The 25,503-nt window shown below is 40.6% G+C and overlaps 1 protein-coding gene across 2 annotated transcripts in view; it reads left to right on the top strand.

Moving 5' to 3' along the window:
* kdrl (kinase insert domain receptor like) overlaps positions 1–25,503 on the top strand; it is a 51,940-nt gene that overhangs the window by 9,541 nt on the left and 16,896 nt on the right. For both annotated transcript variants that reach the window (XM_034690067.1, XM_034690068.1), the window contains 20 exons: positions 3,400–3,490; positions 5,426–5,634; positions 7,309–7,436; positions 9,285–9,444; positions 9,632–9,768; positions 9,874–10,045; positions 10,271–10,397; positions 10,503–10,672; positions 11,944–12,100; positions 14,280–14,391; positions 17,048–17,156; positions 18,176–18,460; positions 18,724–18,870; positions 19,613–19,741; positions 20,774–20,880; positions 21,386–21,515; positions 22,536–22,640; positions 24,188–24,301; positions 24,530–24,618; positions 24,782–24,935. In XM_034690067.1, coding sequence (XP_034545958.1) covers positions 3,400–3,490; positions 5,426–5,634; positions 7,309–7,436; positions 9,285–9,444; positions 9,632–9,768; positions 9,874–10,045; positions 10,271–10,397; positions 10,503–10,672; positions 11,944–12,100; positions 14,280–14,391; positions 17,048–17,156; positions 18,176–18,460; positions 18,724–18,870; positions 19,613–19,741; positions 20,774–20,880; positions 21,386–21,515; positions 22,536–22,640; positions 24,188–24,301; positions 24,530–24,618; positions 24,782–24,935 — 2,832 coding nt within the window. The remainder of the gene's footprint in view (positions 1–3,399; positions 3,491–5,425; positions 5,635–7,308; positions 7,437–9,284; positions 9,445–9,631; positions 9,769–9,873; positions 10,046–10,270; positions 10,398–10,502; positions 10,673–11,943; positions 12,101–14,279; positions 14,392–17,047; positions 17,157–18,175; positions 18,461–18,723; positions 18,871–19,612; positions 19,742–20,773; positions 20,881–21,385; positions 21,516–22,535; positions 22,641–24,187; positions 24,302–24,529; positions 24,619–24,781; positions 24,936–25,503) is intronic.

Below are 25,503 nucleotides of genomic sequence, written 5' to 3'. Positions count from 1 at the left end.
TTATGTATTGATTGCCATCGGGACATAAAGATCATTTTAACCAGGATAACAAAAAGTGTATCTAAATCTGACTACCAACTCCAGCTTTAAGTTGATTCAGGGAAAGAAATTGTAACAGAAAGAAGTCACAGGGTGGTGGCAAGTGTAACTATGATGATAAGTTGTAATTTAAAGACCATTAAGATAATTAAAACAAACAATAATCCATAAACAAGGGTAGCCCTGAAAAAAACTCAGTATATTTAAAAGACTCTACCTTTTTTTCCAGTTCATCTCAGCATAAATTTGTTCAAAGTACCATGTCACCATGTCATTTAGCTACTTATTTTTTTGAAATGTTAGCTTTGCTGTCCACGGCTTCAGCTGCATTGATAACCTCTGACCAGGATTCATCAAAAAAGATTTTTACATTTCAACATCAGACGTAGTGTTTGAATCATTTTGGGGGGCAAAAGCATTTCTGGCAAGTGAAGAGTAGAATCCAGGAATCCTATCATCTCTTTTCCTGGCTGGTAACAAACCAAGATTGTTTCCCAAACACCATGCCCTAAATGTTTCTCTTCATCAGTTCCAGTTGTCGACAACAACACACAAGTGTGATCATCCTGGTCTTTTCTTGGTTAACCTGGCCCTCTATAAATTATACTGTGATGCTGTGGGGCCGGCTGAAGCCCCCACCAACAGTTGACTTGAGAAACTGAACCAGAAGTCACTCAGCCTCTCTCTCCCTCTCCCCAGGACTCTTTTTGTTCCATAACCGTCCTCCTCTTAATGGTTCCTAATGAGAACCAGCTTCAGGACTCTTTGAACCGACACAATAAGCACAATTTCTGGCATTTTTCAGGCGCTCTGCTGGAGGAATGCAGTACACAGCTGTTGAGGGGGGTTAGGGGTGTCTGGTCGCTTGCTGAGGTCAGTGTTGGGCAGGCACTGGGGCAGGTGGGAGTTTTGAAGGTGTTTGGTGTAGAGAGACAACGACAGGGTGATTTTTTTCTCTTTCAGAGGGCTGCTGGGGGGCCCTGCTGATTCATCCATCTGTAATGTGTTACCGCGGAGAATAGGGGAAAAATTGCCCAGTTTTAAGAGATGAGCTGCCTGCCAGTGCATTTCAAGGTCAGGGTGATGTTTGTGGTTGGTGTAATTGATGTTTTGTGTGAAAGCAAATTTCGCATTCAAATAAATATGGTTTTTGTATTAGAACATGAGTTGACTAACTGGATATGCTCATCATAGTGGTAGTGATAATATTAACTCTTAGTTGTCACAGAAAGTCTGATTAATTTCCTCCATTTTCTCTGTCAACATGTAAAAATAGACAAACGTTTCGACAAGAGTCATAGATGAAGGTTTTTAATTTCATATTTCAAATACAGAATATAATATAAAGGGCCAATGAACAGCTATTAAAAGAGATTTTTTTTGCCATATTTTGTGCATATGTTATGCAAATGGTGTGGGTAGATGTACTTGACTTAGGCATGCAAAAGTTTTTTCTTTTCACAAAGCTGTTGCAGCAGTGACTTCAAGTATGCATCGTGTGTGAGTAGCCATCAGCACGTCTAGTTTTGTAGCTAGTTTGCATGACAAGTAAAGGCAGAGATTGGCTGAAAAAGACTTAAGTTTTTCCATTAATAAATACGTACATCAAATGATGCTACTGGTGCCAGAACAACAACAACAACAACAGATTTTCATCTTTTCTGACCAGTGTTCTAGAAACACTTTGGCAGCACTGCATTTGATTTACATTACAGAGAAAGATAAAAAAAAAAGGGTTTAAAATCATCAAATTCTCCTCCAAGTTACTCATAGAGGGTTTGCTGGTGACCAAAGAAATCTGTCTTGCCTTTTAGAATCCTAGAGCCCTACATCCCCTGTATGTTACAACATGGACAATTTTAATAAGCAGCGTAAATGTGTGAAAATAGTGGGTTGTTTCATTGAGATTATTGAGGGAGCTTGCCAACAACCTTGTTGGACTGCAGAAATTAGCCCTCACATTGTTTATTCAGCACTTTATCTAACAGGTCCTACGGTTCAAATTTTGTTTCATTTAAAGTATTCATTTCCAGCAACTCACTCACTTATGTAACATTATACCAGTTTGAGGATGTGAGGCAAGATCACAAATCAGATCACTCTTAAGGACATTAGTGTTGCAGGCAAGGAGAAGGTAAGAACCCATCGTCTTTGTGAACCATAGACTTTTTACCAAGTTTAGTTGACCTAACATTCAGCAGAAAGCATGCTGTGTCACAGCCTAAAAGACCATGATCCCCCAACCCACTCCTTTCCAGGAACCTTGGACAATAAAACAAGGATGCTTTAATGTTTTGTGCGGAGGTGGATACTAAGTGCCACTGCCAGCACTGGCAAAGGCAGCTCATTCATACACAGCTGTTTCAAATAATAGAAAACACACAAGCTAAACATGTGTGAGTGTGTGTTTTCTATCGGCATATGTGTTTGTATTTGTCAGTGCAGGTGTAATAGTATGTGTATGTGGTGTCCATGTGTGTGCACATTTATCCATCATGTGTCAGCATGTTAGCCAGGCTGTTGTGTAACTTTATTGTCCATCTTGATTCTGTGCTACAAATAAATATTTCCCCAAAGACTGTCACATGTGGAGGGTTGACTTAATTAAGTTATTTTCAGACCACAATGACAAGCTGTTCAGGGAGCTCAGTGAAAAGAAGGAAATAACATATGGGACTGTTACACCTCTTGGATAACAGAGAGAGAGAATCCCAGTGTTTCCTCTGTTGATCACAGTGAGAGGGACCTCTCAACAGATACAGTTGGCTGTACACCAAGTGCAGGCCACCTTTGAGTCAAACATCTCAACCTAGGTTCCCTTGTGATCGTGTAATAATAGCATTATGAGTTCAGGGTCGATAATGCATGAAAATACTTATAGTTCCTAAAAGAAAAGGAAGGGAGCACCCACTGGAGCAGGTAGATTTAGCAGAATGCACGCCACAAAAATCCTAATTTGGGTTGGTTCTGTGTGATCCTGACTGTTTTGACCTCTCTGGCAAAGTGGCTCAGCTGCTCCGCATGTTGTCCCCTTTCACAAACTATTCAACTTTCTTTATTTCCTTCTGCTCATCCCAGACCACTATTCATTCAACACCCTGCCCTCCCAGAACCGGAAACACCCCCAGTGCTCTCACAGCAGACAATCACTTGCACAAGAGGCAGGAGCATATCATCACACAGTGAACCCACATACACAGAGTTGAAGTGATTCTCAATCATAGGATTGTCCTGAAATGTTTTCCATTATAATGTTCTGTGTCAATCGTTCCTGACGCACGCTGTTTAATAGATGCAGTAAGTGTGAAGGTTTGTGTCTTTCTCTTTTAACTTCCCTGCTTCTGTGTGTTTGTTCCACAGGACATTTGGAGAGAGAGCAGCCACCTAAGATTATGCCCGCAGAAAATCCCCTCGTTCTACATAAGGATGATTCATTGAGTCTCATATGCAGGTAAGCAATTAATTCAAGTGAACCAAAACAATATCTTTCTTAAGTTCAAATTTGATGCCCTCAGACAACTTGATGAGTCCCATGTCATGCCATTTAATACTTCTACTGCACATCATTTCATAGGAAAATACTTCACTCTTCCTTCCAGTTTTACATTGATTTAATAGTTAAAGTCAATCTGTATTTCACAAATGTTATTCCTCCAACAAAGATCAACTTTATTACATATTTAGGTACTGAAGCGGCTAAGATTGAAAAGTGCCTCAGAGACTAAGTGGGATCGTGTTTGTGACACGTCTTGCCATATATCAAAATCAAAGTCCATGAATGGTTTTTCTATTTATTAACAAAAGACTCAAAATAATTCAATAACAAAAAAGATATAAATAAACAATGATAATGACGATGTTGGTGGCGGTCAACAAAAAATAATCAACCCCACTCACCCTCTTTGTATACCTCCTGTCACACAACAGAACAGGTACTTAAAAGGTGAAACACACCCATGAACCCAAAACTGGAAATGAAGTAAACCATAAAAAGAAAATAATCATGATTAACAAGTAAGACATGCAAATCAACATTATGGCCCCTACAGGTACCAAACATTATGTATGGTTTATTGGCTCCGACTTTACCAAGTACATCACTGATACCAGATCATATATAATATAATATAATATAATATAATATCATATCATATCATTTCATTTCATTTCATTTCATATCATATCATATCATATCATATCATATCATATCATATCATATCATATCATATCTTATTATAACATATCATATATCATATCATATCGTACTATAGGGCTAACATGTATGAGTCTGACAACCATTCATTCATCTACTCACCCCCACCTCCACTGCATGCTGTATGTATGTTGATAAATATCTACATTCATAGATCTGTGTCAAAATTGTATAACACAAGTATGGATAATTAAAAAAGTTTGGGAGCCAGTTTTTCCATTTGTTTTTCATTTCCCAGAGGTCAATCCGAAAGAGAGCACCCTGAGCACTCAGTGCCACCAATAAATTAGGAATCTGGTCTCAATGGATGACAGAAAACCCAAGGGGGTGGGGAGTGATGGGGAAGGGAGGTGGATAAACTAGGCATACCTGGGTTTTAAGACTCTTTCTGCCTGCAAAGAAGCTGGGAATATTCCATGACTGTAATCAGTGGTGGTGGTGGTCCATGTTTATCGGTTTGCTGCAAATCCCTTTAGAGATGGTGAGACCCAAGCGTGCTACATTCACATTTTATAAGAATTTAGGGTCTTGCATCATTTTGTAAGACTGGAAGGAATGTTCAAGTACTCATATCCATCTAATGTAATGCTTCCCTACAAGGCCATATGCTAAGACTCCTGGCCCGTACAGAACTGTCTTGTTTTCTGTCACTGGATCAGAGCTGGAGGTTACTTGACCCAAAATTCTGCAGGCCAAGCCCATGGTATGTGAGACATGTTTGATGTTCCTCTGGGATCTCTTTAATGAGAGTTTTTTAAATGGAAGCTGTGTGGAAAGAATGTGTGAGCTGAGCACATCATTCAAGAAAAACATGTTCCCACGTGAAAGTTCAAGTTCAAGATAAGTTGAGATTAACTCAAAATAAACGCAGAATGAACATCAAGTCAGAAACGTCCCTCGGGGGAGAAGCAGCCGCTGCCATCCTGAATCAAAAGCTTGTGAGGTCATTGCCAGCTGTGACACTTTCCCTAAAAATAGATCTAAGTTTTGGAGTCAATGCTCTGCTCTCAACAGCTCAACAGTAATGTGTCAAATCCCCTCCAAAAAAGGTACTGAAATATAAAATGTGTGAAACCATTCCTCTTTTACACATGTATCCTCAGTCACTAAAAGTCAGCTGAGCAGCATTGTCCTCAGCATCTTCTAATAAGGTATCTTTCTGTCTCCTGTCAGAGGTCATGGCCTGGTGCAGTGGGCTCTTGCTAATTCCAATCGATCGGAGGGAGTTACGGTGGAGCAGTGTGATTCCAGACGTCAGTCACACTCACACTGCAGCAAACTGACAGTCACACACTTGAGAGCTGCTGACACAGGGAGGTACAGCTGTCAGTACTCAAGAGATGGTTCTGACCATAACACCTCCACATATGTCTATGTCAAAGGTGAGACCTGAAAAGATCTTTAACTTCTTCAGATTTTAGGTCGCTTCGCTCCAATACAGGGAAAGAAATATTGGGAATAAGACAGCAGAAACCTATGAAGTCTTTTTTTTATTTATGAGACTGAAATTCCTAACTAAATATTTTTCCAGCGTGAGAAAAACTGATTGTGATGTGACTTACAGAGAACTTTTTTGCAAACTAAAACAAAGATAAGGCTTCTTTCTTTTTTAATTGACTTGTATTTCTTTGTTCCGGCATTGAACTGTTAGTTTTTGTTAAAGCCATGAAAGACGCCTGATAAGTGACAGGGTTTCCCAGGGTGATTGTCATCTGCTGACGCCAGGGAAGGCGTGCAGCGTTGAACTAAGCCCACAAACAGTGGCACCTAATGGCCTGAACGAGATGGTTAATGAGCAGTGTGATATTTTTTTTAAAGATACCACATCTGGAACATATCCATGAAAGAAAAAAATACTAAATTAGTCAAAGAGAATGGAAGAAATGTTGGAGAAGAGAGAAGGAAGGAGAGCAAAAGGGCAGAAATTATGCACTATGTCCACATATATTCTTCATAAGCAGGAAGCTGACTTCTGTCTTTATGCATTCAGACTCAAGTGCTTCAAGTCTTTTTCTCAGAAAGAGAGAGTCAGAGGGAGGAAGTGGTTACTCTGGTGTGGTTTCTTCTTGAGGTGGAAGGGTGAGCATGATTGCACGGGAAGCCCTGGTCATTGACTGTGATTTCCTGTGCCAGCTACTGTTTTCCTAAGTCTCCCCTTTAGCGTCACATGGCACCAGTTACAGTATCAGTACCATTGAAATAAAGAATGCGCCTGGCAGCAAAAGGAGATCACATTCTTAGTAAATCAGTGTATTTTACTACTTGTTAAAAAAAATCATTTCTGAAGATTAGATGAAGATGAAAGCACAAAATGTTGCTCTGTTGATGTGTATTATTTGTAGGTGATGCAGACTAAACTAAATCTGCCTTGTTCCTCCTCCTGTTGTTCTGTGGTTGTGCTTGTCTATCAGGCAGCCGGCTGTGTCTGTGTTTAGTCTAACGCTATCTTTTCAAAACCCTTCAGCTGTTTGTTGAACCATTTTCCATGCTTTTCAAATAATTGTTCCTGTATCACACAACAAATGCTTGACCTCACACAAAGTGGAGACTATTTGTGTCACCATGAAGTTCCCACAGCGGCAGTGTGATGCCTGGCTGCCCTGTAGAAACGCACTACTACACTGATTGCTCTCTGTGTGCTTTGCTGCCCTATCCGGTTGGAATGAACTGATCTGAGATTTGTTCTCTGTGAACAAATCCTGTGCAAAACTCATTTCTAGCAGAAAAGTAGCTGTTCATTAGACATTATATTTCATATTACTGATGTTTTGATTGCTTTAATTTTTAAATTTTTGTTGTTTTTATTCTTCCAACATTGTTTCATTTGTCTTCCTGACATTTCTCTTTTATTGTCTTTAAGTTTCTTTCTCATTTATAGAGCACTTTGCAACCCTGTTTTGAAAGTGCTATATAAAGAAAGATTATTATTATTATTATTATTATTATTATTATTATTATTATTATGTAAGGGGCCACTTCTGGAAGGAAAGTCATTTCTGACTGACTTGTGTTTTTGTGTTTTACACCTTGAGGGTTTTTTTTTTTTTCTCACACAGATGACAATGAACCGTTTGTAAAACCACCCCATCCAAGTCCTGGAATCCTGTTCACCTACTTGAATGAGACCAGCCTCGTGATCCCCTGCAGGACGTCTTCTCCTGAAATCGTTGTAAAACTGATAGCGGTAAGGTTTCACAGAGACGCTCCTGTAACTGTTTCTGCTCATGACTTAGAGTTGTTGACTCATACTCTGTGAGGAGATTTTAACTATAATAATAATAACTTTTATTATATTGCACCTTAAAAAACAAATTTTTACAAAGTGCTTTGACAAACAAAGCATGGCAGGATTCAACAAAGCATGGCAGGATTCATGTGACAAAATAAACCTTTAACAGACAGAGAGGAGTGTAGAAATTCTAACAATGCATAAAAAAACCAAAACAGAATAAAATGCAAAAGGTTAAAAAAAAACATGCAAATGAAACAGAATAAAGTGATGAAACAGTGGACCAATAATTTATTTTTATAGAGTTTTTCTTTTAATGAATAGAAAAATAAAGGCATTAAAGGACAGTAAAAAGGTTTTAAGAAGAAGATGACATCACATCAGAGATAAATAGGACAGATTAAGAACATTAAAATAATAAATGACAAAATAAATAGACAAATAAATGAATATATTCAAATTAACTGGTTATAAGAAACCCTTAATTCAATACTGATGAATGTAAATTACTTACAAAAGCACACCTGACCATTAGCTATGGTTTACTGTATCTGTGCTAATTTTGAACACCTTTCTACAGAATGCAGAGAGACAGTCGAGCTACATTTAACCCATCAAAGTGTCACATTTAATAGTGTGTAAGCCAGTTAACAGAATGAAAGGAGATTTTTCCTTAGAAAAAATTTAAGACACATATACAGGACAAAATAAAGAGATAAAACCACAATGAGCACCAAAATCACCTCAATATAGAAGTTACTCACAGCTGTTTAAGTTGCTTTTTTTTACTGTGTGCCTACATCTTTACTACATTTGTTGAGGCCTCTATGGGGTCATTAAATCAAATACCACGTCAGAGAATTTGATACTTCTATTAATAACACAGCAAGGTGTCCTTATTTGTCGTCTTTCAGTCTGTTGATGTGTCTCAGTGGTACTCACACCCTTTGTGTGTTGGATTATTTAAGCGCACAGAAACAGCCCAGGGACATCAGCGTGTCTAAGGGAAGCTCAGGGGCAGCGGAGGGAGTCTTCCAGTCTGCTTCCTGTAAGGGCAGGAAGGTGTTCCAAGAGTGTTATTCTCAGAATAGACCCTCAGACTATATTTAGAACCCCCTTCTTTACAAACATCAGGAAATGTCATAAAAAAAACAGCTCACACTTTGTTCAGTCACAGGAAACAACAGGTAACTCATCCCCGGGAATAAAAGACTTGATACAGCAGAGCAGAAAAGATCTGTCAGTGTAGAAGAGCTTGCTTGGTAGTATAGTTTGAGATGCTTGTGTTGCCTTGTCAACCCTGATGGTGTCTGGTTCAGTCATATCTTTTGCACACATACATGCAACACTGTCCACCAACTGTGGACAAACACAGCAAACTCAGATGACACTGATAGTAGTTGTGTGAATTTCCTGCTATTGGTGAATTCAAGGCACTCCTCCTTCCTGCTCCCTTTCCTTCCTTCCCTTCCCTTGCCTCCTCTCCCAGCTCAAACTTCTGGCATGAGAACAAACTGAAAACACGTACATCCTCTTCAGAGTCCGAAATGTTTTGTGCTCTATTGCGTAAATGTTTTCATATATTACACTCCAAAAAACAGCACAAAAAATCTAATAAGACTTTCCCTGCAAAAAAATGTCTGTCCTCAGCTGAGTCCAGCAGAGCATGACTTACATGTTAAATGAAGTTGAGAGTGTTACGCTTCAGTCCGTCCGGCTCAGTGAGTTTTAATCAACATCAAAAGTGTCACCAAATATCCATGAGTACTGAAAAAACCCCTCTGCTCTTCTCTCTTGGTGCAGCTCCCACCTATATTAGAGAGGAATGTAAAGGAAGTGGTATGGGATCCAGAGGTGGGATTCAAGATTCCCTATGGCTCCTCCATTGGGTATCATCTACTCACCTGTAACACCAGAGTCAACGGTCAGGAGCACAATTCAGTGTACTTCCCAAAGAGACTGAGTGAGTCTATTGTCTGTCTGAGTTTATTTTTCTGTTATTTTTTAGCATTGCAGTTGGAACATATCAGGTGTTGGATTGCTCTGTCTCTAATCTGCAATCTTCTTCAGTTAGGATATATTTATGACATTTGATCTCTTTTTATATTGTTCTGATCCTACATCTTCCTTGTTTTTCTCTCCTTTTACAGCTCGTACTCTTGAACATGTTAAAATCACTCCTGAGCGTGTCAGAGTGTTGGTTGGAGACACTCTCCGACTCAACTGTTCTGCAGTGACATCGTTTGACGGAAGAGTGGAATTCACATGGGATTTTCCCAAGAGTGGAGTAAGTTAGGGTTTGACATAGACACTATACAACCGCATGTCTCCAAAGACTATAACAGGTTTTTGCAGGGAAGTTTATTGTACCCTTGGTTTTTTTTTCTTTCAGGAAAACAGACACAAAGAAATCAAGACCAAAGGTAAAGCTGCTTTAAGTACTGGGGTGAGCAACACTTTAGTCCTGGAAAATATTACAATGGAAGATAAAGGGAAGTACCACTGCAAAGCTGAGCTTCAACCTCCAATACAGAAGACTGTCTTGGCAAAAGTCATTGTCTATGGTGAGTTTTAATTGGATAGAGTGACAAATTCAGAATTGGAATGATATGACCTCTTAACTTGAATACAAAGCTTAAAATTCAACAATATTAACTCTCAAAGAAATAAGTTTGTCATCTTTATTATCCTGTAACTGAGGTGACATTATGATACAATGATTATTGTAATTTTCAATGTCTTCCTTTGACATGGATTCCAATATCTGTCTTTTTTTTTTTTCGTTCCAGAGCATCCATTCCTTAATATCTCCTACAGACATGAGAGGCAGAGTAGAGTGTCTGTCGAAGAAGGTAGAAAGAAACTTGTGTTTGAGCCAAAGGTCTTCGCTCTACCACAACCAGACATGGTAGCATGGTAAGCAAGTGTTTACAATCACATCAAAAATAACAGTTAAATCCTAGTCAACCATTTTTTTTGCTTCTTTTCATTGATTTATATTGTTAAATTATTTATCCTCAGGTACAAGGATGGGGTTCTTATCATGAAGAATTCCACCTGTTACAATGTGGCTAATTACAACTTAATCATCTCAGATGTGCAGGAGAAGCATGCGGGAGTCTTCACCATAAGCCTTGGCAACCAAGCGAAGGGCTTGCACAGGAATCTGAGCTACACTCTGGTAGTCGACAGTAAGCTCTTGCCATAAACCTGATAATGACTTGCTGATCCTGAGGAAATGAAGCAGTGCCTCTGCTGGCTGAGGCTGCCTCAGCACTGTAGCTGTACTCAGTACAGCATGCTGGACGGCAGGTAGCAGCTCTAGTATGAGAGGAATTTGAAGGCTTGTTGATTCCAGGGCTGGATTGACGTAGCCGGGGCAGCTGTTGTTGATTATTGGGGCTCTTTTGAAGGGGCTTGGCGCAGTGTTTAAATGGCCTGGGCTGTATTCTGCACGCAGACCCCAGCCGCTCTAGAACGCCCCCCAGACCCCAGCATTTATTTGCATCCTCACCATGTGTATATACAGTGCAGCTCATATAAACAATGTGCTCCATACAATATGGATACAGCTTGAGGACCACAATGACTGGGTATGTAAGTCATTGGAATGATGATTTTATAAAAAGGCTATCAATGTTATAACATGCTAAGTGTTTACTTAGGTGAAGTCTGCTTGCTAGAGAAAACAGAGCACTGTAAGACCGTTACTTTATGCTTACTACAGAGGTGAAAAGGCATTGCTTTCTATAACATTTACTTGAATTCCAAAGAGCATGCTAACAATTGTACAAAAGGAAAAGGAGACCCCTCTAGCTATTATGAACTTTATTTATTGTTCTTCACCATCCCGATTTAAAATACTTTTATCCAATTGGAATAAAAAAAAGACAAAAAACTCAAATAAACAAAGTGACATGAAGTTCCTGGTATCAATTAGGGAACTATTTTAAACCCCTTTCATCAGTTGTTTGGGGCTGTCACACTGCTCTAGATTTGAAATGTGTTCTATGTGGTGGGTTGTGTATATGTGTGTGTAGTGGGATGAATGGTTTTGAGGTTAGCCAAGCTGTGTCATGGAGAGAATGGCTGAATGATGTGGACTGCCTCCTGAGGTGAAACAAGGATCTGTGTCTGTTGTTGATGCGGCACACATGGTTGATTCACTGACCTGAGCATGGGCCACAGTAGGGTCGTTCTCTGACCTACAGCCTCCGGCTAGCCTTATCATCCTGACATTTTTCACCTAAACAGTGTCTAAAGGACCACGGGTGTCAATAGCACCTTTTTTTATGGCTATCCATCATGACTGTCGCCCCTCATTATAAAGACATTATGAGATTCCACAGTGGGCTGTGTTGGGTTGGTGATGGTTGATCTAACCTGTCTCCCTTTTTGTCTCTCTCCCCCTTTATGTGTGTTTGTGTGTCTGTGTTCTTGCGTGTGCACTTTTCTCTCATAGTGAAGCCTACTATTTCAGAGGGGGAGCTCGCCAACGGGGACGTGCAGCCATACATGTTTGGAAAACAGCATCAACTAACCTGCACAGCTTCCGGGACGCCCTTGCCAAATATCACTTGGTTCTGGCAACCTTGTCGCTCAGAACCTGCTTCTAAAGAGTGAGTCACCACCTCAGCATGATCCAAGCATCAAATTGATCAGCTTCAATTTTGCAGCTTCCATGATGTATTACCTACCTCCAGTCTTAAAGAATAAAAGTGGAGCTTAGGGTTTTTATTTCCTGATTTCATGCAGAAATTGCATCAGTCATAAGTAATACCCAACATTATCTGATACTTAATCAGTTACATGCCAATGCCTTCGACATAGTGGTCCTGCATGTATGCAAGTATGATGTCTCTATCAGTTACCTGTTGTGTATTGTATGTTCAGTTTTAGCTGTTATTATTAGAAGATTTTCTCCTGAAGTTTCTTTATGTCCACATGACTGAGGTAAAAACGTCTGTAAACATTGAGCTGTGACTTCAATTTCACATCATCTAGATAAACTACACAGCTGTGTTGGAATACAAAAACTTAAAGCTGCTGTGAGGAACTTTTGATTTATATCAATTTTGGTGCCCCATTGTGGACAAAATGATACCGCTTATTTCTTGTTCTGTACATGCAAAAGTAGTGTTTTCAACGAAAACCTCACCCTGCTGTATTTTAACAGCCAGATTTATCACTTAATGTGATTATGTGCCATGAAAACAGCCGAAAAAGGATGTTTCTAAAGGCAAATGTCAATCATGTGGTCTGACACCTACCCCCTCTGAGTGGTTTATGGCATTAGAAATGATAACAGAGAAGGTATCAGTGTTGTTGTTAATGGTTTTGTTTGCTTTTGAAGATCATAAAGAGGCATCAGTGTTGGTTTCAGTCTGTTTCTCAGCTGGTGAAAAACTCCTCATAGTGCCTTTAAGTATCACTTCAAAACTGTTCATAAAATGCATCAACTTAACTTAGTGTAGGGTCCAAGGCCACCATTTAAGCCGGGGGATCCCACATTAAAACAGATCAGCATTGACTGAATGAATCTGGCCCAGAATATGACACATTAATCAAAGAAACGCAGCCCCCGAGAACTGCAGTCTGGTTTGTGGTCAGCGGCTTTGAGGACTGAAGGGGAAACACAGGGGAAAAATTATGTTCATCTTAGGTTCCCTGTCTTGTTACAAAGCTGAACAGAACTGATTGTATGAGTGTCTGTGCAGGAATACCGGACTTGTAGTGAACCCACAAACAACATGAACATTCTCTAACAGCCTGCCTTCTTACTGACAGCAGGAGACCCGCGAGTCTCAGGATCAGGGAAACAATGGGCCATTACCCTTGGGTTATCAGGCCTCACCACCATTAGCAAAAACAACATTGTGGACTGCTGCGCAAGAAAAAGGCTGAATTATCTTAAATGTTCAGTGGTGTTTATCCAGCAGTGCTTTTATTATGTTACTCATTCAGATATCTGAAAAAATAGCTTTAACATGCCAGATGTATGATTAATAATAGCAGAGTTGTAGTTAGGTGAAAGCAACTCTGTCTGCAGGCTTAAAGATAATCAGGGTTGGCACTAGGAACAGTGGCTGGGCTGGGGCAGGCAGCTAATGAGACAGGGGAACAGTTAAAGCCTGGTGGGAGGCCAATTGTGCAAAATGTTTGTTTTATACAGCCCTGACCCTGTAAAGTACCTGTCACTGTAAATCCAACATGTTGCCCTTCAAGATCATATCTCATCTTAATCTGTGGGAGTTTGGAGAGGATGGAAAATGTGGAGTGTAGGGGGGGTTTAGAGGCAATGGGCAGCTTGCTATGTGCAGTGGGCAGAAATATGGGGATGTCTTTATCACCAGGTTGAGAAGATATCAGCAATCCCTTGTTGACCTCCAAGGTCTCAGGATCAACCTTATCTCCTCTGGCCAGAACCTAAGGGGGGTTTCCTGCACGAGTTGACACACAGCACAGCCCTTCCTGTAGCTGTTGCTGTTTCCTCCTCTGCATCTCCTCTCATCAGGCTGATTGTTCCCCACCACAGGCAGTGGAGAGTATGAGGGGTGGGGGTCAAATCAAGGCTTTCTGTAGGTTTATATACCAGAATGGCTGATGCAGACCTTGATTTCACCATAGAATAGCATGTCATACTGTATGATCATGCAATCTAAATGGGATGCGATTCAGAGGCATTTCAATGCTTTTAATTTAAAACAACGTGAAGTTTCCTGTTTTTGTGTTGTGTTGTTTAAGGTCTGAGAAATGTGCATCTTTACCATCTTTTATTTCATATTCTTTGTCCTGCAGCTGCATTGACATCAATCCAATACAGGTCAAAGTTGATAACAGGGTGACTTATCCCCACAACCTGATTAAGAGCATAATCGTCAAGCCTGAACTGGTCAAAGGCAAAAACAAGGTACGTAGTTGAACTTTGTGTGTACTGTTTAACATGATTTTCAAACAACAGATGCACTTGAAGCATACTTGGCTCACCATGAAGTGATCTAGACAAATAGCAATGATTAACTCAACAGTAGGATTTGTATGAGAATTGGATCCAAAAAAATCCCTACAGACCACTCAATAGTGAAGACAGATTTTGAGTAGAAATCTCCAATGTGCAGGGCTTGAACATGTCCTTCAACTTCGGAAATCAATAAATCCTCACAATTTTCTTCATATTGGCAGTGATGCAGTACTTCTCTTTACTGAGAATGATTCATTTTCTCTGCATCAGTTTTAACTTGTGTAACCGTAACCAGAACCCATGAAAATGCCCTCAAAACTCCTTTTTGAAGAAACCACTATTGTTTTTCATTGCTGCATTAAAGGACTTGATTTATTCTCAGAATTAGAAACCAGGAAAATCTGGGGAAATTTCTGGGTTTCATGCAAATGGTGTGCAACATCTGAAAAGGAAAATATGTTAAGAAGTACTGTCCATATATTTAATTGCTTTCATACTAGCGTAACAGCATTGGTTTTCCTTTGGTACAAAGGCCTTCCTGTAGAAAGGAAGATTCTTACCAGAGCGTTCCTACCATTCCTGAAATGTTGCACCCGTAAATGACAGACGCAGTTCATGAGTGCTTATAAATAAAGCCCCGTCCCGCCAATGACACAACTTTAATTCTGTCATCAGTGAATCTTTTGGATGTTGAAAGTCTTTGAGCTATGCAGTATAAACTCTGCAAAGCCAAAGCTTTGCATGTGCCAAGGTCAGACCACAGCCTTTAAAAGATGACTCTCCACACCATTACCTTTGTAGATGAGCCACTATACACAGCACACTGGGAAACAGCTGGAATTGTGCTTTTGTTATGTAAGCATGTTTTATTGTACTGGCACAAAATGTCAAGATTTATCAACAGTGTGTGTTTCAATGGATAGAAGTCGTCTTTGTCACAGATATGGGTTGTTGTAGACTTGGTCGTCTCACTACTCTAAGTGATATTTTCTGCAAAATCAACACTTGAGCATCGATGTGGGACCCACCAGTCAGCCAGCTTTTTTTGATCAAACACATATTCCCATGCAAAACCAAAACATGCCACACAGAGAGGAAACTGTAGACATTGCTGCAAATGTCCTGTGGGAATGTGTTACTAAAACTGTTCACCCGGACCATAATTAAGAACAGGCCTTCCCTGATTCGCAAGAGCCTGGCTTTAGGATTATGTTAAAGAAAGCCATTACAGCAGGCTGGGTCAAATTAGGGCACAAATTCATTGGCATGAAGCTTGTCAGCAGAAGAAAGACACAGTTATTATTCTCAGTCCAAACTGCTTTGTTCACCTGCTCCTCCTGCGCAACTTGGTGATTCATTGACTTTTGGGCTCTCAAGCTCCAAGTATGATCAAACACTCAGGATAATGTCATTACATTACTTACCATGTAACTGTAAATCTGGCCTTCTGCACAGGGCACCACGTCTAATATGTCTTTGACATAAATTGGGAGGCACCACTTATTTACAAGTACCAGCCAAACGCTGGTGCTTTATGAGGGTTAGGCCTAAGGGTCAATGATAACAAGCAGCAGTTTAAAAGAAGAGGGATTTGTTGGAAGTGAATTCCTCTCTGTCACCCCACATAAATCGTGTTGGCCTGTGAATAAGAACGAGTCAGGGCCAGGCCTCTGAGTTGCTCCCCACAAGGCCCAGTAGAAAAGGAGACCATCCTGTTTCATAATTTAAGGAAAACATAGGGGGACAACATGGGCACAGAGGTCACACTGTGTCTGGTTGGGTCACCTCTATAGGACTGTGTGTAACCATTTAAATGACTGTTTTGAAGTTCAGGTTACATCATGGTAAGTAATAGCTGTAACATAATACCACAACACCACTCAGTCAGTGTTTTGTCAAACGTCAGAGCAAAAGGAATCAGACAATTTGATATTACTTTTTACACTATTTCTTTAACTTCCTGAGGGTTTGTATTGTGGACATTGTGAATATGGGGACAGTGAGTCTGTTTCATGGCTGCAGCTGTGTGTCTGAGAGTCAACACAATGGCTCCTACAAGCTCAGGAAGTTCAGGCCTGCAAACACCCAGACAATACACCCACATCATTTACTCTCTTTGATGTAAGTGACTGCCCCCAAAAAACAGATGTCCCTCTGGACAGTAAACAGAACCCCGACGAGTCTGGCCCTCAGCCAGGTCTCACATTTTATTTTGTCTATTCGAGCCATTAAAATGTTGAACTGGTGTGATGACAAAATCAAGTTTGGCATTAGAAGTGCTTTCCAGGAAATGAACATGAGGTCCAGGCACTAGATCTTTAGCGCAGGTCTGAGGGAGACTTAGCAGGTTTTAACCTCCAGATGTATCCTTTCATTAATGTGACATACAGAAGAGCGTAAAAGAGACCGGGCCAGGTCCAGATCACTTCACCTGCTGGCTAAACAACGACTGCTCTAAGGGTGATTGAACCCCAATGCATAAATCATCAAAGTCTAAGTAACAGTAGAAGTTCGAATTGTGATATCAAGCACTTGTGTTTGCATCTCAATGTGCTGTATTCCCCTTTGAATCATAATTTTTAACTCCTTTCTTGATCCCAAACAGACTGTGAGCAACCTGGTGATAGGCGAGGCTCATGCATCAGGAAAATACTCCTGTGTGGCACAGAATAAATATGGCAGCAGTACATTGATGATCCTTTTTTACATTGAAGGTAAGCAGGTCACAGGAAGCTGAGATGCAAAGAACTCTACAGTATACCATGCTCTAGATCCTCCCCAATGATCTATGCATACAGTACCCGCTGTAATGAATCGCAAGAGCTGGAAAGGAATGTGCAGATTGTATTGTGCAATAAAGAAACCAGAGGGGGGCATTAATTGAAACCATCTTCCACTGTAGCTGAACGGCTCCAGGGCGGAAGAGAGGCAAACATGTCCTGAGCCATATGGAGTGCTATAATGGCATGTGTTTAAAAACAGCTAGGAATAACTGCATTCCTGCTCCGGTGCTAGCAGGTCATTCCTCTTTCTCTTTGAGCCTTCTGCTATTAAAATGTATTTTTTATGTGCTTCTGAGCCTTTCCAAATGTTCCCAAAACGAGTGTCGAATGAGACAGTTATATAATAATAGTAAGGATGAGGTGTCACTGCACATGAGCTTAATTTACTTTGGGACCAAGTGAATCCCATTTCCCTAAAATCATATTTGCCAAAAGGATGAAGGATTGCTTTTTTTGTTGGATGAGCAATGGATGTAAGTGAACCCATATTTGAAGTGATGCCAAATACCCCAAAATTAGCCTCTCACTGTGGGAGGATTCTCTAGAGGATTCATGTGGTCTCTTCCAGAGGTGAGGAAGCTGGAGAATGAAGGAATGCTGCTAGAAAAGAGGACAGAATTGTAATAACAGCTGTCCTCTCTTACGGAACACAGAATGCTTTCCAGCAATCTGAATAAACAAGCACAGTCTGGTTCCCCTGGGGCCCAGACTTAGTTTCCCTCATATTGGATGAGTGCATGAGCGCCATCAGCTATGCTGTCTATCGGCAACATGCTTTCAATTAACACTGATGAAACAGGAAATAACTGCACATTTGACATTCCTGGCCTTGCGACGAGCAGCTCTGTATCCAAAACTATTGTTCAGAATAGGATCACTGGCCAGCTGGATACACGTCTCTATCCATGCATTGAAACAAAGATGACAAAGTCTTTCCTTTCTTACACTAGATCAACCTGAGGAAATCGCCATTGAACCTCGGACAGCCATTGAGGGAGATGACATCAATCTGACCTGTCGGGCAGCTCGCTACCTCTACACAGACCTGCAGTGGTTGGATTCCAAGAATCGAACAATCACTTCCAACGTGTCCAGTCTGCAGTTCAGCCGCTTCTCAATTTCTCTTTCTCTCCGTCTGCATAATGTGACTCAAAACAGCACTTCTGGTTACACGTGCCGTGGAGTGAAGCTGCACAAGAGAGCTGGACTCAAATCAGCTAAACTAACTGTGGATGGTAAGTTTACGGAGGTTACGAGGACCTGATTGTATTTTGTTTGTTTATTTTAACACAATTTCCACAAGTTGTATCTATCAATAAGCAGTCAGCTGATGCAGCTTCATAAAACAAGTCATTCTGTGTGTGTTGTCATGTGATAACTGGCAATGCTGGTATCCCAGAAACACGCTACAGCAACACTTGATAAGTCGCAGACTAAACACTAGTCACAGAAGAAAAGCACCTCTGATCTTAACCTTTTGTTTTTCTGTTTGGTGCAGCGAGGAAGCGCCCCTGGCTGAGTCAAAATCTGACTAATCAAGATGTGAACAGTAGCAGCACCCTGATGCTGGCCTGCTTCGCTCTTGGCGTTCCTCGTCCCTACATCTTGTGGTACAAAAATGGCGTTCCAGTGGAGGAAGGACCAGGTAACTTTCACATAGTATTAACTGTGCTTTCGTCATCATTGAGTACCTGATCATCACCAACGGGATGGAGGGCTAAAAAGAATTACTGTGGTTATTATTACTAGGACTACGTAATCAGCAGACAGAGCTGTTAATGGCTTGAAATAGAGATGACAGATATATTTCAAAGCATAAGTAAACAACAGATGAGGTTTACAGTGCAGATGGTGTCTGTTCTCAGGTTACATTTACATTTCCAAGGCGACAAAATTACCTTTCTGTGCAAAGTGATTGCACACTATTTTAGAAATGTGTGCCTCTAGGCTGCATTTGCAATTACTAATAATACAATTTTTTAATTATTAGGTTTTGTTGACATAATAAAGATTGCTTTAAGGCTATCATATTTGCATTTGCATTCAAGCAATAATAGTACTATTCCAAATATTGTAAGAAAGAAAACTAAGAGACCTGACCGCCCACTGAATTATATTACTTCTAGCCATTGCTGAAGTAAGGAATAAAACTAGTTTAAACAAGTGTTGGCTAATTTAATCATTACTCAATGTAAAAACAGTCAGAATATAAAATGTTCATTGTGTTACATATTCTGCATAAACACAATCTCAGCTGAAGTTCATGTTCAGCCACTATATTATAAGCACAAATGCCTAAAACAAACTTCCTGCTGAAAATTGTTCAAAACGCACTTAATACTTTAAACTTAATGGTACATGTGTGACTCAGAGGTTTTTTGTTGCAGGTATCTCTCTTGGAGAAGACGGAGTCCTGACCATTGAGAGGGTGAAGAAAGATGATGAAGGTCTGTACGAGTGTGTAGCCAGCAACGTGGAGGGCATGGCAAAAACAAGTGCTGTTGTCACTGTGCTCGGTAAGTCATTCAAACAGGTTAATGCATGTACTACCTCGCCTTCAAAATCATAGACACAACAGGATTTACAGTAGTGGTTAATCAGCGTGAAGTGATGAGTCCAAGTAGCAGAGTCACTGATTTTACTGCTCATCCCGTCAGAAGGTATCAGACGTTCTTTTTGCCTTGTGTTTTCCTGTCCACACAACAAATGGCTCTGGTGTGACTTCAGTATGAAAAGTCTCCCCTGACAGAAAATCTGTGGCTGCCAGGAATGCTGAGTGAATTCCTTCTTGGGTTTTATGATCAAGGCTCTGGCTGAGGGTCCTTGCCTTGAGGACATGACCTCTGTGAAGTGTTAAGAGGTCCACTAATGAGTGCAAGAAGATTGACATCTACAACAGCCCAGGGACTGGAAACACAGAGTAGATAATTGGAGTAGAAGGCATTCTCTTGACTTGTGTGTACATTTATATGTAAAATTAATTAAGTGATTAAACTGCAGCGGCAATATCATACAACAGGTACTGTCCGCGTCTGAATTCAACAGGTTCTTGTTATGCTAAACCTAAACTTTATTAGTTAAATTTTAGAGTTCATGGTAGCCATTCCGTCTGAAGCACAAGGATCGCCAGCATCAAGTTGTATGCTGTCTGCTTTGAGAAGTGAGCCAAGGATTGCTTGAAGGGGCAGGGGAAGCTTAGTGCAGACTCACAGGATATTAGCTTTCTGAGTATTGACAGGAACTGTCAGAAAAAAACCCAATGTTTTGATGAAAACACTAAAGGAAAAAGTGTGGTAAGCATGTACCAAACAAACAAGCACGAAACAAATATCTGAGGGTGTTTCTACTTATATCTAATGTTCAATCTCTCAGAGGACATTTGAGGAGAAACAGAAAAAAATGAGGGTTTTAAATGTGTGAGACTGTTTTCCTCTCCCAACTATTCTTCACAAATCCCTGTCAAATGAATATGACAATTTATGAGGTCATGAATAATTCGGTGTGATTTCTTGTGGTCTGGAAGTTTACGACAGTTCTCTTATTTCCAGGCGACGAAGGGAAGCCAAACGTTGAGGTAATCATTTTGGTGTGCACGGGGGCTGCAGCCACGTTCCTTTGGCTCATGCTTATCCTCTTCATCCGCAAGCTGAGGAAGGTAAAGGCACTTTGTCATTTCTTTTTCACAGAAACCACATAAGATTAGAATTTGCCAAGATATGTAAAAGTTCAAACAGTCAAACAAGTGACTTTGCTTTTGTGAAATGTTTGCAGATTCTGTTTGGTTTCGACTTTATGGGAGCGACTGAATCTGGCCTCAGTCGCCTGACTCAGTCCTCTTGTGAAATATGGTTTAATGACAGGATAAATTTAGCTTGTCTTTAAGATTTCCACATTTCTTGGGAAATAGGAAGTGCTAATCATGTTTGCATGTCTGAAATGGCCCTCAGCGGGGAACATAGTGTCCTCATGCAAAAACATGAAGAGACATTTTTAAACGTATCAAGACGTTGAAGTGTCAAGTCAACATTATCAGTGTTAGCAATCACTTTGAATGTAACAGATCTTCAAAATGTTTGAATTGTGCCATCGTTGTCATTGTCAAGTCATAAAATATATTAACGGTAATCATGATCTCTCCATTCGTCCTCTGACGCCTTTAGCAACCAGCACATTATAAGATGGGTCCGTCCATCATCATTGACCCTGACGAGTGTCCCCTGGACGAGCAGAATGATCTTCTTCAGTATGACAGCAGCAAATGGGAGTTTCCCCGTGACCGCCTGCGACTAGGTGAGAACTTTGCAAGTCAACTAATGAAGGAGAAATGTTTTATATAACAAGAGAGCAGGCATTCATAATATTCCAACTTTTGACACTATAATTGGCTTGACCCCCTTTAACACACTGATATAATTTGAGCTTATCTGAAATCTGTAACTTAGTGCAGATAGTTGTTGGAATGATGTTTCAATATCAAAATATTAGCTAGCTTACTGAATGAAAATGCACACAACCCAGCATGTTCTGTCCTTGATATTCCATATTTGTTGTGATGAATTGGATATTGTCTGTCATCCATTTTTGGTTCGCTCATATTCCATTGGTATTAAACGTAGGGGTTGGTATCACAGGGTTACACATGATACAATCAGATACTGGATACATGGCCCATGGTAATGATAAAATCATCATATAGCAATTCTACGATAAGTGATGAATTGCAAGACGATCAAATGAGGACACATCAATTTGTGAGTTACCGAAGAATACAGAGAGAGTTGTATTATTTATGAATTAAAATATCAGTATTTGTCACAAGTGATAATATAATGGTATCGCTTGAGCCAGGACAATGAGATATTGCCATGTTGACATTTTGTCCTACTTCTATTTGCTCACCAGAATAAAATAACCTGCTGCTGAATATCAACTCACAGAGAACTGTTCCAAACATAAGAGTTCACAGATGTCCAATAAATGATGTAGTGAAAATAAAAAGGTTAAAAGTTCATCTTAAGTGATTGTTTTTGTAAAGATATGCAAAGCCACAGTTTCTGTAGATGAAATAGGTGTCACCCCTCTCCCCAGCTGAAGTGTGGGGTCATTACTCATCAGTGACCTGGGCTGTCATTCAGATTTAAGTGAGCCATAAATTCTGAAGAGAAACTGCCGGGTGATCAGGGCTCCAGCATGTTGTTTTAATTACAGAGCCATCGCCTGACTGACAGGGAATCCACTCTGAATTTTCACCCTGCGGGACAGGAAGCTCTAATGTTGTCCCACTTATCAAATACCTTCTTCCTCTGCCAGGCAAAACTCTTGGACACGGAGCTTTTGGGAAAGTAGTGGAGGCTTCTGCCTTTGGGATCGACAAGCTCTCCACATGCAAGACTGTTGCTGTCAAAATGCTGAAAGGTAGGATATTGGACTGTGACTTGGCCTTTTTTCACACCTAAAGTTCACCTACGTGGCCACTTCTTTTTATCCTAAATGCACCACCAGGCATGATAGACATGCCAGCTTTAACACAAGAAGATATACTATTGTATGGGTAGCAGATGAACGTGTCACTCCTGCAGAGGATTTATTTCATGTGCACGTTTCAGACTTGTGAGCTACAGCACCACATATGCCTGCAATTAATGTTTGTATGGCGTATCAGTTCAAAGAAAAGCATGCAGTGTCTGTTCCTTAAGGAGTGCAGATAGAGGTAAAGGCTAAGCCCTCTAACCCTGTCCTTGATGAAGAGATTGAGTGCATCCAGCTTGGATCAGAATGTCCAAAATCTGCAGGTGAAGAAGAGTTCAGAAGCACAGCTACAAGTGAGAGAACAATGTAATAAAACATTTGTCTTTATTTGCCACATTATGGAGACTTTAACATTTGGAAACTATCTCCTCTCCGGTCTTGATTTTTAAGAGGAATGATTTAGAACTCCATTCCAACATCTTTCCAGATTTGTTCAATAAAACATAATTGTTGCATCACAATGAAAACAGGAAAACCAAGTAGCTCAACAAGCTTCTTTGCTTTTTTTAAATCTCCACAGTTCTCTGTGTGAAAGATGTCTAGATTAGGGAACATCAAGCTTTTTGCGGTACTATAATTCTGCAGACCTATCACTGATAGAGATGATGTATCTGCAGGGATAAAAAACAGAACTGATGGTTAGATGTATTGTCCGCTGTCCTACCATTAATCATGGTTCAGCATAATTCACAGGCTCTCTGAGAGGAACAGACTCTCCTGCTGTCGTAGGTCAAACTTAATGGAAAGCAGCAGGTCTCCTCAAATTGACCGTGGTTTATCTAAAGACTCCTTCACTGTTGTAGCTTCAAGCTCATAAATGTCTGGCTCATTGAAGCAGCATTAAACAACCTCTGAATCTTGATTTTCATAATTCAAGGTGATGACTTTATATCAATGAATAAAATTATTGACACCACAATGTGAGGAACTCCCTGTTTTATGTGCTGGTATTTGATTTTTAAGGATGTGCTCAAGTAAGAGCGGCTTCATATCATGAGCCAAGAACAATATTTCTATTTCTCTGACATATTTTATAAGCTGTAAAGATTAAGTCCCTTAGTTATCAAGCTACTAGAGATCAGGCAGTAAATTACCTTGAAGTTATTCTTGAGCTTCAAGGCACGTTGAGAAGAAAATCTTCATGTAGCTGTGCTTCTTTTCCATACACTTATCTCTGAATGTGATCTGGACTGAATTTTCATACCAGTTTGGCTCATTTAGTTTAATGGAAAGGTCTTGTCTTCCATCATTACTCCATAAAAGTAAAATATGTTTCTTATCCTCTTTAATGGAGTTTGGATTCAAAGTGTACATAAACTCTCTGGAGTGATTTTTACAGATACAATTTAAGTTCTAAATGTCCTCTTAGTCAGGACGTGTTATGATACTCCCTCCCAACTGAATGGTTTCTATCTGTGTTTACGTTGTTACAGGAGGAGCTACATCAAATGAGCGGAAAGCTCTGATGTCAGAGTTAAAGATCCTGATTCACATTGGCCATCACCTGAACGTGGTCAACCTGCTGGGGGCCTGCACCAAGCCTGGAGGTGAGTTTTGTTATTCAGAAGATATTGCAAGTTATCCTGCTATTTTAATATCTTGATGTAGAAAATGTGCTGTGTAAGAAAAACAAAGCTGCAGTAGAATTCCTGCATAGCTGTCAGTTCAACCGCAAAGTTTGTGTTACAGTGTTTTTCTCTGTTTGACTTTCCCCTCTCTACTTGGGACAGTCACAATTTATGGTAATAATTGTTATAAAAATCCAATCTCAACAGGCCCCTTGATGATGATTGTGGAGTTTTGCAAATATGGCAACTTGTCCAACTATTTGAGAAGCAAGAGAGAGGACTTCATCGTCTACAAGGTGAGCCACAAAATGCAGGATGAAGACTTTTGCTCACCCCACAATTTAGCCCTCAGTTTTGGGAGGGACTGTCTGTTCTAACAATCATGCAGGAAAGCTCCATGTATGTCAGCAGCAGCGTTTAACTTCGTCTCATTAAACTTGATAAATGTGTGCCATCCAGAGCCAGGAGGGTAAGGTGGTGTCGTCAGGATCGGGCTGCGAGCTGAGCGAGCTGATGAAGCGCCGCCTGGAGAGTGTGGCCAGCACCGGAAGCTCTGCCAGCTCTGGCTTCATAGAAGATAAGAGCTACTGCGACTCGGAGGAAGAGGAAGAAGGTAAAGGCCAAGCACGTCTTGCTTCCTTTCAGCCCCCACCCTTTGTTTGTCCCTTCTGCTGTCTCCCTCCCCCCTCTACTCTCACCTCTGCTCCACCCCTCCTACAAAGGAACCAAAAGCTCTCCTCAGATTGTTTTCCAGCCCAGTCTGATGGGACGTTTCCTCCTCCTGTTCAGCAAGTACAATCACTGCAGCAGGAGCCGCTGTCACCCCACTGAGACTGGGGAGGCGTCTGTTTGTTTCCTGTCCTGACCTGAGTGTAGCTCTGCTTTCAGGCTCCAGCTTGAGCACGGCACGTCGGCCATGTTGTCCCTGACGTGTTATTTCTGGTTTGATTAGCTGTTTACTCAGGTGGGCTAGTGGAAGGACTCCCCGATGAGTTCCTCCTTCAGACCCCCGACCAGCACACTGGGCCTGTACCCACACGTTTCACCTGACATCTGAAAAAAGGAGGATTTGCTATTTGTTTTTATTTCTCATGTATAAAGGATGTTTTAAAGACAGAGTGTGTGGGAGGAGGCTACGGGACAGGATGGATTGTTTAGTACATTTTACAGTTTCCCCCGTG

Source organism: Notolabrus celidotus, chromosome 8 (assembly GCF_009762535.1).
Source record: "Notolabrus celidotus isolate fNotCel1 chromosome 8, fNotCel1.pri, whole genome shotgun sequence".
Lineage (NCBI taxonomy): Eukaryota > Metazoa > Chordata > Actinopteri > Labriformes > Labridae > Notolabrus > Notolabrus celidotus.
Note: the sequence above shows the minus strand (reverse complement) of the source record. Positions and strands in the feature narration are given on the sequence as shown.